At 40.6% G+C, this 15,904-nt stretch overlaps 1 protein-coding gene across 6 annotated transcripts in view; it reads right to left on the bottom strand.

The window, feature by feature from the left end:
• The window catches only part of SYNE2 (spectrin repeat containing nuclear envelope protein 2), a 201,830-nt gene that overhangs the window by 39,999 nt on the left and 145,927 nt on the right, over positions 1–15,904 (bottom strand). For all 6 annotated transcript variants that reach the window (XM_054825951.1, XM_054825955.1, XM_054825950.1 and 3 more), the window contains exons 87-98: positions 15,675–15,824; positions 13,157–13,327; positions 12,470–12,603; positions 11,958–12,162; positions 9,753–9,932; positions 8,186–8,314; positions 7,466–7,620; positions 6,971–7,118; positions 5,684–5,778; positions 4,099–4,333; positions 2,525–2,719; positions 1,621–1,746 (exon numbers count right to left, since the gene is read on the bottom strand). In XM_054825951.1, the coding sequence (XP_054681926.1) occupies positions 1,621–1,746; positions 2,525–2,719; positions 4,099–4,333; positions 5,684–5,778; positions 6,971–7,118; positions 7,466–7,620; positions 8,186–8,314; positions 9,753–9,932; positions 11,958–12,162; positions 12,470–12,603; positions 13,157–13,327; positions 15,675–15,824 (1,923 nt within the window). The remainder of the gene's footprint in view (positions 1–1,620; positions 1,747–2,524; positions 2,720–4,098; positions 4,334–5,683; positions 5,779–6,970; positions 7,119–7,465; positions 7,621–8,185; positions 8,315–9,752; positions 9,933–11,957; positions 12,163–12,469; positions 12,604–13,156; positions 13,328–15,674; positions 15,825–15,904) is intronic.

A 15,904-nucleotide genomic window follows, 5' to 3' on the forward strand; every position in this document is an offset into this window, starting at 1 on the left:
TGTCACCTAAAAACCAGAGACACCCCTGCATGCAGCTGGGAAACGTGATACCCTGCACACCAGGTACTAAGTCCCATTTTGCAAGGCGGTTGCTGGGAAGTGTCACTAGGCTCCTCTAACAAAAAAAAAATTATTACAGAGGATCCAATCTGTCTTATTTTAAAGGGAAAAAACTTTGTGTTTGTATCAGGAGAAGTGCTGGTTCCAAGCCCTGTGAGCATTTTCACAGGTCTTTTGATCCTGTCACTTATCTACATCATTAAAAAAATTAAAATAAAATCTGATCTGCTTCAACACTGGAGGAAAAAACCCAAACGAACCTGAGACTAAAATTTACCTGAGCTCACAACAAATTACTCCCTACAGATGTGCACACATGCATTTCTGTATCTTAACAAGGGTCACATCCCTGCATTAATGGAGCTAATGATGGAATTTCACAGAACTTTGCTAGTCTCTATTAAGCCCATGCCTGAGAAAAAATACCAGCTTTATTCCATAGAAGAGTGAAATCCCTTCTCCCTCATGCCATTTTGGTCCTTTATTTTATTATACTGTGACACTCAAGAGCCGTCACTGCAGTGGCACTGTCTGACCCCGACACCTCTGTGGCTGAATTTCTCTCACTGGAATAAGAGGCAGGAGCTGTGTGCTGCCATCTCACAAATAATTCAGGGCTACAGCAAGACTGCTGTCGTGGGAAAGGCAGCCAGCACTCACAAAGAAGATTTCAGACAGCTGATAATGAGTTCAAAGCCTTGGCTTGTTAATAAGCTTATTTGTTCCCACTACATAGGTCAACAATTCACTTCATAAAGGGATGATGAAAGACTGACCAGTCCAGACAAAATGTCTCCTATCCTTTGGAAATGTTTTCCTTGCCATTTAATTTTCATGGTGCACTATGGGCTGCAAGGGCTTTTGCCACTCCCTTACTCTTAATTTTCTTTCTCTTTAATTATGCTCGGATCCCGCAGGTGTGCAGGGTGCTTTGCAGACTTACAAGGTCTCTCGCCTGAGGAGCTCCCTGTCCAAAATGGATTGGAAAACAAAAAGTGAGATTCAGCCATTAGGATAGCAGCCAACTGAGCTGAGACCAGGGAGTTTTTTCCCTTTTGTTTGAAGAACTGCTTATTTTATAAATTCACACTGTGGAAAGGGAGCAGAAGCAGGAAAAAAAATCCAAACACTTCTACTCGTAATCTTCTTGGTCAGCTGGACTTTCATGGGCTGAAGGAGGGTAGATTTAGATTAGAAAGTAGGAGGAAATTCTTCTCTATGAGGATAATAAGACACTAGAGCAGGTTGCCCAAAGCAGCTGTGGATGCCCCATCCCTGAAAGTGTTCAAGGCCAGGCTGGATGGGGCTTTGGGCAACCTGGTCTAGTGGAGGGTGTCCCTGCCCATGGCAGGGGGGTTGGAACTAGATGGTCTTGAAGGTCCATTCCAACTCAAACCATTCTGTGATTCTATGACTTTGCAGATTGGCAGCAATCAGGATGGTAGCAAGGAGAGAAATCCAGTGTCAGTGAAGAGCAGGTAAGGGGGAAAACTGATTTTACAGGGATCAGGTGTTGTGCTAAGACTACATCTATTTAAGTGCAATATGGCTGTTCAATACCTTAGTGTGTTCCTTGGCTTTGTAGAGCTCTTCATGTTCAACTGGAAGTGGATCTTTTACTTTCTCCTTCAGCTCTCGCAGCCTGCTTTCCAGTTCCTTGATTTGCTTTTCACAGCAGTCCCAACTCTGTTCAAGGAAACAGGGAAGCGATAGAAAGTTGAGATACTTTATCATGACATATTGAACCATGTGGATATGCTACAAAATAGCCTCTTCAACCCACTGAAGTAAACAATCATGTGCTCTGGTTATTTGGATTTTCTTTTTAATACATAGTGCCACCCACAAGAATTTGATGCATGGATTTACAGAACTGGAACCCTCTCTTGTATTTTATGTTTGCCTTACAGAGTATTTCTGCTCATTTGGTTTTGTGCAGCCCGAGAGGTTTTGAGCATAGTTTTTGGGCTGGGGATTGTATTGATGACAGTATTCAATTTTAAGACATATCTATGTGCTGTCTACCCATGAAAGCAAATTCCTTGCTCTAAGGAATTAAATAAGACCTACCCTTGTGTTTAGAGGGACAACAACAGGATGAGCAACAAGTCATGCTAACTCCCTCTAAGCTAAATTTTAGCTCAGGCTACACAGCCCAAAGCAGGAGAGAGCTCCAGGCCATGGGGAAATGAGAAAAATCAGAGCGGGAAAACATCTATTGTAGCAACAAATGGATGCCAACCCCATTTTCGTTTGGAGAATTGAGGGACCACAGTTTTAGCTTCCCACAAGGCCTGATGGTGCATGACAGGTACTTCCCTGAGACCCCTCTGCAGCGAGCAGCAGCTCAGCATTTGCCTTATTGCTACAGAGCTCAGCCCTGGAGACGGCGGGGCAGGGAAGCTCTTGAGACCCAACGCCAGGGAAAGTGGTGCTGCTCCTCCCTGGGAAGGGCATCATCTACCTGTAGAGTGCTGCTGAGCTGCATCTTCTTCTTCTCCAGCTGGACTTGGGTGTCCCCCCAACTCTGCTGTAACTGGCTGAGCTCCTCTTGGAGAACAGCATTGGTCTCAGGATCGGAGACAGTGCGTAACTTCTCCCCGACATCAATAATTAAGGAGTACATGGCTTGCCACCTCTGAAGAATCACTGCCTTACTCTTTAAAAGAAAAAAAAAATAAGTTTCTAAGCTGTTCTTGGGAAGCTTTAGAAGCACACTCTTGGCATTTCACTTGGGAAGAAGTGAAGACTCACAAAGGGAGTTACAAGGCACTAGTTTGTCCACATTCATGAAAGAGTAATGAATAGATCTTCTCCTATCCGCTTTTTTAATTTCAGAAAAATCAGATTCTTTCTGATCTTCTGATCTATAAAAGTCTACAATACCTTTTCACAGATTGAATCTATAGAGTGAAAGTGCAGCAGTTACAAAAAGATGGAAATTCAGTTGTCTGAGTTATTCTGAATAAAAAACAGTTTAAGTTCTGTTAGCACCTCTAGCATCAATAACTAAGACAACTTTTTCAGAGATAACAGCTCTGTTAATTGTGACACACTCCAAGTGAAGCTGTCAATAATAATTTGCCTACAACACAAATTGGGCTATAACACAAGCAGATATGATCATTGTTTCTTTCTGTAAAACAGCAGCAGGAGGGAAAGGCAATTTGGAGTAGGAGGGAGAAGACTTTCTGGCTTTTCTCACTAAGGAAAAGCATGAGCACTAACTTATAAAATCTACTGAAAATCATCTTTACACAGCAGGTAAAAGTAAAGATGAAGTAAATAGGGCAAGCGCCAAATGGAATACTGGTAATGTGTTAATCCATCAACATTAGGTGTGTGGGAACACAATAAATCTTGGACTGTGCAAATAGCATTCAATAATGTATTTTTGAAAGGTTTTAGACTGCCTTAAGCAACCATCAAGTTCACTGCTTGTTTTTACTTTCTTATAAAACAAAGAGGTGCATAATTAAATGGAAAACCAAGATACCCAAAATTAACAAAGGGAAATATTTTTTTCCCCCTGCATGTAAAATGCAGAACTCACTGCCCTGAAGAACTGCTGCCCAGTTCTGTGCATCCTGGAGTGGTGGCTCAAAGGACAGACCTCTTTGCGAGTGCTTTATCCTCTGCTCCCAGCACCTCCTGCCCATCCCTGCACACACAGGACCCACACGGCCCATCTTGCCGCATAGGTGCCTGCTTCCTTCAGGCAAAATGCAAGGTCTGCATTCAGCAACCACGTCAATAAGGTGCGTACAGACCTAGAGGGTATCCTGTGTTTCCATGTTCATATCAGTAATATTTTTAAAGCGTACAAGGCTACTAAATGACAATGTTGACCAGGAAGTTTTAATGAGCCTTTCACAATGGCACTGTTTTCTCATCTGTGCTCAGCTCTAAGAAAAAGCGTCAGCAATTGTTTTTCCCAAAAAAGCACGTGATTTCAAAGCTTTTTACCTTACTGGACAGAAGTTGTTTCAGTCTGAGAAAACCCACAGATTTTAGATTTATGAGAAATAAATACAGTACCTTGAAACAGTGAATTAGATTGCGAAGCTGGTAAAGGCTATAGCAGTCCTGGCTCTTCACTGCTAAGAGGAAGCTGTTTGTATCAGCAAGAAATCTGCTGAGACTCCGCATGGAACTCTTGAAGAGCTGCCACTGGCTCACGAGTCCATCAATATCTTTCTTCCTCTGCTGAACCATCCGGATAACATTCTGCCACTGCTCTTTCAGCAACGTGAGCTTGGAAATAAACTCTGTTCTGAAGATGACAAGTGTTGAGTGTTAATATATTTTGACATCAAGGCTGCATTTTACAATAATTGTGATGGATTTCCATTTGCAATATTGTATTCCAATTATAATACCCAACTATGCAAAAAGCTCTATGCAGCCCTAAGCTCAGCCTTGCTCTCTGTATTCCATCTTCTAAGCAATCAAAAAAAACCTTTTACATGATACAAGAATGGATAATCCAAGTCGTTCTTGCTGTTGTGGTATAGAACATATATAGTACAGCAATCGCAGAAACAGTACGCACTAAACACTTCTCTGAAGAAGAAGGTGGTCAATGCAAGTGAGACAACATCTCTGATTATGTGGCAGAATTGATCTGTGCTTTTACCAGGCTGTAAGCGGGAGTTCAACCATCCTTGTATTCCACAGCAGTGGGACCTAACTGCAAAGTGAAAAGGCTCTGTGCTGTTATTGAACCCATTCAAGCAGTTTTTTGGCCACTCCTACAACACAGTTAGATGATCCAGCAGCTCTAGCCAGAGTGGCTAAGACAACCTCCATCTATCAGTTCTGCTCCTCTGCAGGAGGCCATGGCCCCCAGATTAGCTCGTATACAAACACCTTTGTACGGCTAGCTTCAACACAAAAATCCAGCAGCTTTGCTTAGTTTAGCCCTACCTTCCCTGGCAGCTTTAAGCCAAGCTATGGACTTTATATTGAAGCGGCTGAAGGGAATGCACACACTGTCCTGCCAGCTCTCTGGAAGCAGCAAGTTCTGGCAGAGAGGGCTAATGTGTTCACAGCAGAAATGCCTGAGGCAGTTGAACCTCTGCTTACAAATATTACTTGCTGCTTCTCACTCTACACTGATTAAGAGAAAAGTATAAGATCATACTGATAAAAAACAGGTTTAGCTACCATATGTTTTGGGCTGTGTGGCCGATGAGTCAATGCTTTGTCATGTGTGCCAGGGGCAACATGGATAGCCTCACACCTCTGCACTTTAAAAAGCAGAGAGGTCTAGGAAGAGAGAAAGGATCCATCACACACAGCATCCTCCTCACCCTCTGTAAGAAGGTAGCTTCTCAACCAGAGTTACAGTTTCAATGACTGCAGGGTAGCAGTAGACAAGGAAGCCTCCTGTTCAGGAGCAATTATTTTTGTTAGGCAGAACATCCAGTTACTATCCAAAATGCAGTCTGGCCAAGGCATCCGTGTTTGTTTCTCATTGCACCTCCTCATACTTTGGCAAAATGTGCCAGGGGGTTATTTAAAGGGTGAACCCAGTCAAGAATTTGGATTTATGTCCTTAGGAGAGCAAAGATTCAATACCAACTCCAAGGAAGAGACTTAGGGAGAAAAACATATAGATTACCTTTTCTCTGCTTCTCCAGATTCCAATGAGAGTAGAACTTTTGCTATGATAGAATTAAATGTCTGCTGATTTATGGAAATCTCAGTTTGCAGCATCTGAAAATACCACGAGAAAAACAGTTTTAACTATTCACTGAACAACCCGTGCTATGAAAGCTGATTTTAGAGTGATAGCGTTTATTTAATTTTAAATGCTGAAAGCTCTATTATTCTGAAGTGCTAGTGTCAAATGCATCTTAAAAGATTCCACACTTTTTGGATACCAGGAGGAATTTGCACATATGTAATATCAAAACCCACCAGTAGCTCTATGTTACAGGTAATCTGAAGCCTAAAGTTTGCCGGCCTCGTTCATGAGAAATGTAATCTGGACAGAATCCCATAGAAAAGGTATAAAAAAAGCTACATAAGGGTGAATTTACTCTTTATCACAACGAGCAAAAGTTTATTCTATAAATAATTTCATTGCAATGAATGAACTGGAGAGTTCTAAGTAAAAGAGAGAAAATAAATTTCTGTGGACCCTAATGAGTGTCACTAACATGCAGAGACTTAACACCCCGTGGAATAAGCAGCAGTATGTTGGGCAGTGTGAAGCTCTGGTCCTCTGTGGCAGCACAAAGCTCACCCTAACAGATGCTTAGCATTTACCACTTGATTTTTTTTTTTTCTGTATTTTGGTTGTTTTTCCATCCTCCTGCCACCAGTACAAAGTCTATAGATAGACACTTTGCTTAGAATTGTATCCACATGCTACTGTTAGCATGCAATGTACCTTCTCTGAACGGATACTGTCATACACGTGTGAAGCGCTCACTCTCCGTAACAAATAGCAAGTGTTTGGAAAAATGCCCTTGAAACAGATTTCCACCAAAATCTAACAACTGGTCAAAACAGAAATATGCTGTGAAAACATTTTGTTTTAAATGCAGTTCTTCCAGAAACTGGTAAGGTTCCTGCCAGATCGCTGGCCAACTGCCTAGGCAATCTAGGACAGGCAGACAGGCAAGTAGCCTCAGGGTTGGAGAAATCTAGGACTTCCATGATGCGACACTTGAGGACGCACTCCTAAAGGTCTGATCCCTGCAAAAAAGCAATCCATCCATTTTGGAAAAGGATTTTCACATTTCAAAGTTTTTCTCTGAATAAGTACAAGGCCACATTTCAAGAGTGAAATGCTCTGTAAAACTCTGCCCAAATTTACTTTCAAAAGGCATAGTATTTTCTAGTGATTTCCCCCCACCTTCACCATTCAAGATGATGCTTCCATTTTTAGAGTTAGCTTTACCTCATATACTCTCTGTTGCTCCTGCAGTTCTTCAAACCGTCCTGGAATATTTGATTTTAAGGCCTCTTTCATTTTTTCTAGGAATTTCATCCAGTTTTCACATTTCTGAAAGAATTTCTTTTCATCATTTTGAGTTCCCTCAAGCACACTGTAAAACAAAGGAAATCATCAGAAACTATTGTGTGGATGGTGGTTTTTCTGGATATGTTTGCATACGGTCTAACGTAGTGGTTAGCAATACTAACATACTAGGGTTTTGCTTGGCACTTTGCTACCTTCTTCACCTATGAACATCCAGATTTTTGCTTCAAGTGACTTGGAATACAAATAACCACTGAATAATCTGGATGTAGGTTGAAAGGACAAGAATCCAACTTGGAAAGCCCCTGAGAAAGCTGAAAACAGATTGCAAGAATTCCCATGCTTTAATTTGGTTTTGACTTTCCTCACAGAAAAGGAAATGGTTAGCAGTGATTTTTTGTTTGCATTTCAGACCTGCAGCGTTCCAGAGCAGTCGCTGTTTTCTGACTCCACTGCCGAGTCAGGCTCTGCACTTTCTTCAGGGTGAAGTCACTGAGTGGCAGCTTAAGGCTTGCTTCATTCAAACTCTCTACGCTCGGAGAAAGCGCAGCAAGTTCCAATGTGTGATTCTGGAAGTAAAAAAACCCAAAAAACTTAATTGCAAAAACCACTGCCTTTCTTTCATTTCAAAGAAATATAGAAGCCTCTTCTGTAGGAAGCATCTGAATGTTATGCATCCAAAATGCTAACCCAAAACCCCCCAACACTTCTGCGTTAACTTCAAAGAATATAGGAAACAAAAGTCACAATTCCCTTAACACAAAGCCCCTTCTTCCAACAGTACTGAACAGATACTCAAGAGCTAGTACTTGCAGATTTACTTTGTACCCTACATTGAGGGCAAAAGGGTAGCTCCAGAGCAAAGCTGGGGAAAAAGGTCTCCCATCAACCCCAAATTGATGTGATTTTCCTCCCCTCCATGCAGGCATTTGGCCTGCAATGCACATCTAGAGTTTTTATGAACGTAAATCATTGCTTTTTGTGTTTTGGATGAGATTATAGTTACTCTGATGGAAATGCTATAACTACAATACCTAGGACACAAAGAGTTTCTTGAAGTAGGTATGAGCTGGTATCCTATGGACACCTAAATCCTAAGTATGTATCTTTTTGTACTTGGGAATCCAAACATACCATGAGCAATTCGGAGTTGTCTGTTTCTTCCTCTAGACGAAGACTATCAAAGGCATCTGTGCAATTCTTGACCTGACCCTCCAGCGTTTCAAGGCAGTTCTTGAAATCCTCCAGTTGTAAAAGATTGAACTAGAGTAAATATTGCATATTTACATTAATTGTGATTTAATATACATATTCAGTATACAAAAAGAAGCAATAAGCAGTATCATCAGGAAACCAAACAGATGTTAAATCCAAATTCCAATGTATTTCTAACTCACTAACTGAACTTCTTCCGGTTTTGCACCGTATAAGGGGAAAATTTAAGCCAAAGCAGAGAGCAAGAAACTGAATCTCTAAATCCTGAGAGATTCATCTCTATCTGAAAGGAATAGGAGCACCTGCAATACCTTTTTGTAGCTTTGGGCTGTTTGATTTATTGTGAAATTGGAAAACCAAAACTTAGGTTTATCAGAGGGAAGAAACTTGTGAAAATAAGCTTCCTTTGAGCTACATGTGTGCCTACAGCCAAGGCTGTGCAGCTTACCTGAGCTCTGTGGAGAGAAATAACTAGGGCTGGAATTCAACTTTTTTATTCACTGGATTGGTTTCTTTGGGTCAGGGAGAAGAGCACCAGGGAAGCTTTTTCTTTCTGGCAAGAATTAAGCTCCACATCGCTAAGTACACTGAAACACCAACTTTTTAATAAGGAATGAATGGCAAAAATTGGCATGGGGAGATAGACCGTTCTGTTGGAATGCTACAGGGTTACACCAGAGAAAATGACTACCCAGAAATGAAGTTTTTCATGCAGCGAGAAGTTCACAGGGAATATGAGAAATCTGTTATCTTCACAAAGATATCTGGCTTCCAGCCATTGAACTGTGCTGGTAGATGGAGTCATAAATAGAGCTGGCTGAAAATTTCTTGATGAATTTAGGTTTACTTTAGAACAGAACAATTCATTGAAACCAGACTTTTTCACAGGAACAGACTAGTTTTACATCAGTAAATGTACAGCAGTACATTTGCTTGGAAGTTTTCTCAGGAATACCTGCGCAGAGGGGAAGTCAACCCCACAGCACTCCTGTGAGCTGAGCATCATATAAGGAAACCTGGATCCAGGTCCCTCCCTACGCTGCTTGAACAGGGATGTGAATCTGATCTTCAAAATGACATCAAATGATCACAGTTTTCTGCTTGGTTTTAGATGCATTGTGTGCACTTTTATCAAAGCAAACTCAAGCCCTTAAGGTTTTTCCAGGAAAGAGCTGAGAAGTTTATAGCTTACTTCTTAGAAGTTCATAGAATAAAAATATGTTTCCTAACCTGTAATCATCTGAGGGTCCGTACTGCTTGACTGTAATAGGTCCTCTTACAAAGGCTTGTTAGAGCAACACAAGCAGGTAAGAACGGTGAAACTCTTCCTTCATCTGCCCCTCTGGCTTGATGGATTATTTCTTTACATAGTTGATCATACTGTCAAGCTTTATTTTATTGAAATTTCATTTCAATTCAAGAACTACAGGGGTCTAGTGAAGAAGTTACCTCACACTGACAGCTAATGTAATATTAAAAAAAATACCTCAAATTCCTCTAACTTCCTCTGCAACAGCTTTTCGAAATAGGATGCCCTCTGGAGCGGCTGCAGCTTCTCCAACAGAATGGCTTGTGCAGCTGTCCCAGCCTGCTGTTTTATCTGATCAGCCAGCAAAGAAATCTGGGTACGGCATCCTGCTATGTTTTCAAGGCCATGCTGTAAATTCTGATGAGAGAAGGGGAAATAAAAAAAAGTCAGCAAATGAATCGGATCGTCATTCATGTGCCACTTTCATTTAGTATCTTTTGTTGCTGTAACTAAGCTCTTTTTGTTGATCTCCTTCGGGAGCCAAATTCAGCTGTGGTGAAAGCTTCAGTCTTTTACTCAGTTGATAAAGGGAATTGCATCCATTAACTCTAGTGCTGGGAAAGGCACAGTTCAAAGTTCAATGGAACACCAGTGACTTCAGGCAGTGGGATACTACTGCTACAAAGGAGATTAAGGAGAGAAATCAGGATATCCCTCTCTACAGAATGGATTTACACTAGCAGATGGAGAAACTGGCCAATGCTGCAGATGAGAAATGCTATTATGTTACAAACATAACAGTACTTTGGATCCCTTAGTGACCAAGGACTATGGTTTTGCTTTCATTTGTTCCCCTTTACTACAGAAATGATGCTATAAAATTAAACTCTAAAGGTAGTACAAGAACAAAGGCAGTCATTTTATACTCGTTCAATGTACTTGATTGGTTTTTTTGAACTGGACAAGGAATGGCAAGATGTCATCTTGAAACGTACCTATTTCTAGAACTGTCATTTACTTTTAGCCATGAAACCCCCTGGAATTTGCCACTGTATATTGTCTTTTCTGTGAGTAACGAACACAGACTTCTCAATGATAGCAAAGAGCAGCCATGTTTCCCTAAAAAGCAAAATGGCTCTTAGTTCCTGACTGCTGTCTTTGGAATGGATCATATTGTAAAACTGCCACTTCAGCCATTTAGTAAACAACCCATTTGATTTCTTACTCTCTACGTAGGACTTCACTTTTATTTATTCTGGTGACAGAGTTCCATAAAACCATAATCTTTCCTAATGTATACTAAAGGAAAATAAGATTAAAGAGGTTAAAATACAGTTTTGTAATGAACCTGTATTTTCAAATACACATAACTGATATTCTATATCACTGATCCCATTCTTCTAACTCACCACTTTCCAAACCCACAATGAATTCCGTGTGTCCTACCCACACATATCAGGACAGCATTTACAGAGCTAATGACACTCTAGTGGTCATGCCTGTCTTAGTAGGTGCAAAATTCTTTCAAAAATTTCCAGAAAATGTGGTGCCTTTTGGCTGACATACTGATGAATTTATGTCAAAGCCATTAATATATCAGAAGAAAGTGAAAATGTTTTGGTCTAAGCTTTGCTGCTGTCAGTTTTTTCAGACATGGGAAGAAGTATATGAATTCTCTTTCCCATAATGTAAAGTTTCTTAATTGGCCACATGTAAAATGGAGTACTTTGGACTTCTTCCAATATGTGGCCAGAGGTTCATAAAGCATGATGAATCATTGCTCTGTCCTGAAATAAGGATTATTATATTTCTTTATTGCAGTCTAAAGAAACCAAAAATGTCAGAACCTAATGACAGCTTTGCTGCATGAGAGAATCAAATGTACCCTGTGGTCTCAGCATGAGATCTCATTTGCCTAAAGTCAGAAGCATTTAGAATAATCTAATGAGCTCAGAAATGTGTGAACTTATCAGACCAGGCCAAAAAAAATACCAAACCCAAATAAAACCAAACTGAAGACTGTAGAAGACCTCAAGATGGTCCTGTGTTCTGGAAAACTGGTCTCTTTTTCCCAGCTATTGTTCTAGTAGATATTATCTCTCCTCCCAAGCAGTGTCCCATAAAGTAAATAATTCTCAGTTTAATGATTCCTTCCAACATGGGCCTGATTCTTTGTATAAAGTAGAAAGAGGCAGAGATGGAATATGATTGCTCCCTTCTGCTCTCTTCTCATCCTGTGCTAACTCTAGTTTGGTTTGGTCTCACAATATGGTCAAAGTATTTAAAGGAAATACAAAGGTGCCTGTTAATGGAAAAAACCCCATAGATTTTGTTTTCCGCTGATTGGATTTGGGGGAGGAGAGGGGAAGAAGGTGTTCTTTTGATTCATTTCTCAAAAATAAATCCTGGTTTGTACCAGGCAGCAGAAACATATTCACGTACCTTTATATCCTGTATCCTCTGCTTCAGAGTTTCTATCGTGGTATCCTCAGGCATGTGAGCATCCAAGAGCTGAGTACACTGTTCTTTGTGCTGTTCTAACTTGGCTGCTGCCTCAGTGCATAAAGTATCGAAGGGCTCCCAAAGCTGCAGGGTCATTTGTGCTGCCCGCAGTTGATCTGTGATGTCTTCATTTACTGAGTTCCACCTGCCAACATATTAAAGGAAAAGAGAATTTTCGTAGTAGATGCTCCTCCAAACATGATTTGGTGTAGGATTCCTGTGGGAGTTTCTTTGCATTCACACCCATGTTACTGAAAGCCCACTGACACAGCACCATTTTGTGGTCTGTCGAAAAAGATAGTATCAGCTACTCTTCACAGAGGTACCCTTAGACATGTAAGTCATATTAATATAGATTTAAAAATCTGACAGTCTTTCAAGTCCTGCTTCAGCAACTTTTTTTTTTTTTTTTTCTAAATACTTATAACTGGGGGTCTTTTTTGCAAGCTTACCTAGCGTGTGCCTCTGTGCACTTCTGTTCAATAATCTCTGCAAAAGAGGGGGAGCAGTTCCTCTTCAGGTTACTGGCAGCAGCCTGGAGCTTGGCCCAAATTTCTTCACTGTTCTCCGATTCATCTTGAAGAGACTGCAAAATCGATTACAGCAATTAGTTGTGGAGATGAACGACCTACAGCCTTATTTTCAGCCAAACTTCCTGTGGTCCATGTGTCTTAGACATGGACTGTGTAGACATTAGCATGAGGCATGGTGGTGGAGCGCACATGTCCCTCTGCACTCTGCAGTGCAAGGGAGCATGAGGAGCTTCATACGGGGATGCCTTCCGGCGTGTGTGGTAGAATAAAACATCAAGGGGTCTTTGCAATCCAAAATGGAGGCTCTGCTAGCCCACAGTAAGGCAGACATGGTAGCAGCTGACCTGTACTTCTCTCTTGAACCTTGGTACCTAAATGGCACCAAAGCTGAACTTAAGTGCTAAATAGATTAAGAACTTTAAAAATAGTCCTCAGTGTCCCTGGAGGTAAAAAAAAATAAAAAAGATTCTACTGACTTCAATGGCACTATAGCAAAGAGGAAGTTGCTCAAATAAATTTATCTTTTTTTTTCAGTGGAGTTTGTTTGTTCATTTGTTTAAAGGCACAGAAGGAAGTACAGAATTAAGACAACTTCAGTAGATTTACCTGGAGAGTTTTGACCTGGTGTTTCAAAGCTTCCAATGACACCACAGAAGGTTTGCACTGGTCTATGCAGTACAAATATTTTGTTGTCATCAGGCTGACTTCTGCATAAACTTCATCATATACTCTCCACTGCTCCAGTATTGACTGCATTGAGGTCTTTAACTGTGCAACCTGCAAACGAACCAATTTTGTTACTATTTCTGGGGTAGTCCTGACATATAAATCACCTTTAAAGTGACTTAAAAATCTAAGCTCAGTGCTCAGACCATGACAATCCACAAGAATTTCACAAGTTGGAGTATTTTCCTACTCGGTAAGGAATTGTGCAGGCTTCAAACCAAACAGTAAACAGTATTTAGAGTGAAGTATAAGAATTTGCTGGAAATAAAAATTTAACCAGAGTTCAAGGTAGCGCTATTCTGTCAACCACAACTCCAGAACCCCCCAAAAAGTAAAAATTCTGAAATAATGAACTGCTTATTCCTTCCTGCCAAAATCAGCCTGAAGTGGGAGGAAGTTGAGAGCCTTAATCTCCTTAGGTAGCAGATAGTTTGATCCAGAGATGAAGTTTCCTTTTGATGAAAATTTAAACAGAAATTGTTTTGTATGGAAGAAGATGCTACTACAATACTCTGGAGAGCTATCATCCCTCTTATGCCATTGTGCTCTGATAATACAGGTCCACCTGAATCGCTGTCGAGGAACTTCATGATTCTCATATAAAATTAAATGACAGCTATCCTCTTTGTTTTCTGTGTCTCTCTCATTATTACAGTCAATTAATCTATATCAGGGCAAGCATGGTTTCCAATTGCCGTGTACTCCTAGGCATTGCAGTCCTCCTTCAGTGTGATTTGTCATTTTTATCCTTCTATATCAGGTAAGTACATAAGGCATGTCCTGGGTTAGACAAAACATTCATCTAGTTCAATATCTATTTTTAGTCGTGCCGGTACCAGATGCTTTGAGAAGAGCATGAAATCCAGGCAAGCAAACAAGCATGTCTCCATGGGACCAGATTTCAGTTCTGACTACGCATCCACACAATGGAAGATGAAGACTTTTCTACACCACAGTGCACGCTAAATAGGCTGCATGGTTCATTGTATCCTAGTATCCTAGTTCCAGGCACGCAGGAGTAGATGGATTAATCATCCCCATTCTCATTTGAATCATGGTATAGGTGGGAGGAATCTCTAATTGCTTTTCGTAGCCTGCAGCTAATTACTGCCCACACAAGGAAGATGGAAAGACACTGTGCTCGTGAAATGTCTCTGGGCCACAGACTCACAGTCTTGAGATCAACCTACGGACAATACAATCAAGGTGTCACATCTCCTTAGATCTATATTTCAAATCACAGCCTGGCTCTGCTGAGAGCAGTCACCCATGGGAAGAAAGCTGCACTCGGTGTTTCCTTGCACATGCAGACAACTAGGCTGTAAGAACATTCTGCAGTTTGTAAGTTTGATACTTAAGTCATAAAAATACTAAAAATAACGTGACCCATGGTGACTGTAAGAAGAAAAAAGCACTAGGCTGTCAATCCTGCCAATTTCAATCCCCAGCTCTACAGCAGAAGGAAAAACTTTCATCATGTATACACACAAAAATTTCTCCACTTTCTGGGTAAGAAACAGCCACATCATTTCTGTTGAAACCTAAAACAAGAAGCAGCAGACCCATCCTGGACCGACACCTCACGTGGAAGAGTTCAAGCAAAAGGGTTCAGGTTTCACAAAGTTTTGAGGAACAAAAGCAAGGCATTTATAATAGAAAGTGTAAGGCAATCTTAACTATAAACACAATCACTGCATCATGTATAATCCTGTGCATTAGATGGTTATTCATTATCACAAATTTAAATCCATAAATGTACTCATTATTATATCTTCTGTGCCTATCAATTACATCTAGATAAAAATGATCAGTTCCAAGTATAAAGATAGCATAACTATAAATGCAAACTGTCGGGGAGTCAATTTGCATGGGAAACCAATCTGCCAGACTCTCCTTGAAGTGATTGGAAACTACATAGGATTTGAAGATAGCAAAAGCCATCCAGGTGTGTGGACGAAAGAGTAACTGGGAAATGAAAAAGCTGTAGTGAGAATGGGGCAGGAGCAGGCAGCTTCCACCAGCGTACTACAGGGGAGAAAGACCAGGGTATGAAAGAGAAGCAGATTGAGTAAGAAAGTTTAAGGTTTCCATTTTCAACTCGACAGAAAAATAGCAGTGCTATTTCTTTATTTTCTTATACTGCAGATGGGGGTCTGTCACTTCTCTTCCTGTATTCAAACTAATTTGAGATCAGACTTTTTTTTCTCTCTCAACCTTGGAAATACATTAATTTACGTTATGGTACAGACTTAAAAGGAAGTTCCTAGGAAGGTTAAGATGAAGAGTAAGGAACACTTTGCATCTTTTTTGTACCAGCTCCTGCCATCCCATGAAGATTAATAACACTGGCGGTAAGAATACGTACCAGAGGAAATCTGAATGCAAACAAAGCTTTTACCTGTCTTACAATGCTGTCCACCGTTTCACAGAGCTCAGCTATCCTGAGAGACAGAGCTTCTGGGGTTTGTTCTGCACTACCATTCAAAGCCAAACTCTGTTTGATCTCATCAAGAGTTTTGCATTTAGTTGTAAGTTGATTTTCTAGCTCCTAAATGAAAAAAGAAGAAAAAGGGAAAAAAAAAAAAGAAGATAAAGATCTTTTAATGAGATTACAGAAAAAACCTTCTG

The sequence above is a fragment of the Grus americana genome, chromosome 5, assembly GCF_028858705.1.
Source record: "Grus americana isolate bGruAme1 chromosome 5, bGruAme1.mat, whole genome shotgun sequence".
NCBI classification, from domain to species: Eukaryota; Metazoa; Chordata; class Aves; order Gruiformes; family Gruidae; genus Grus; species Grus americana.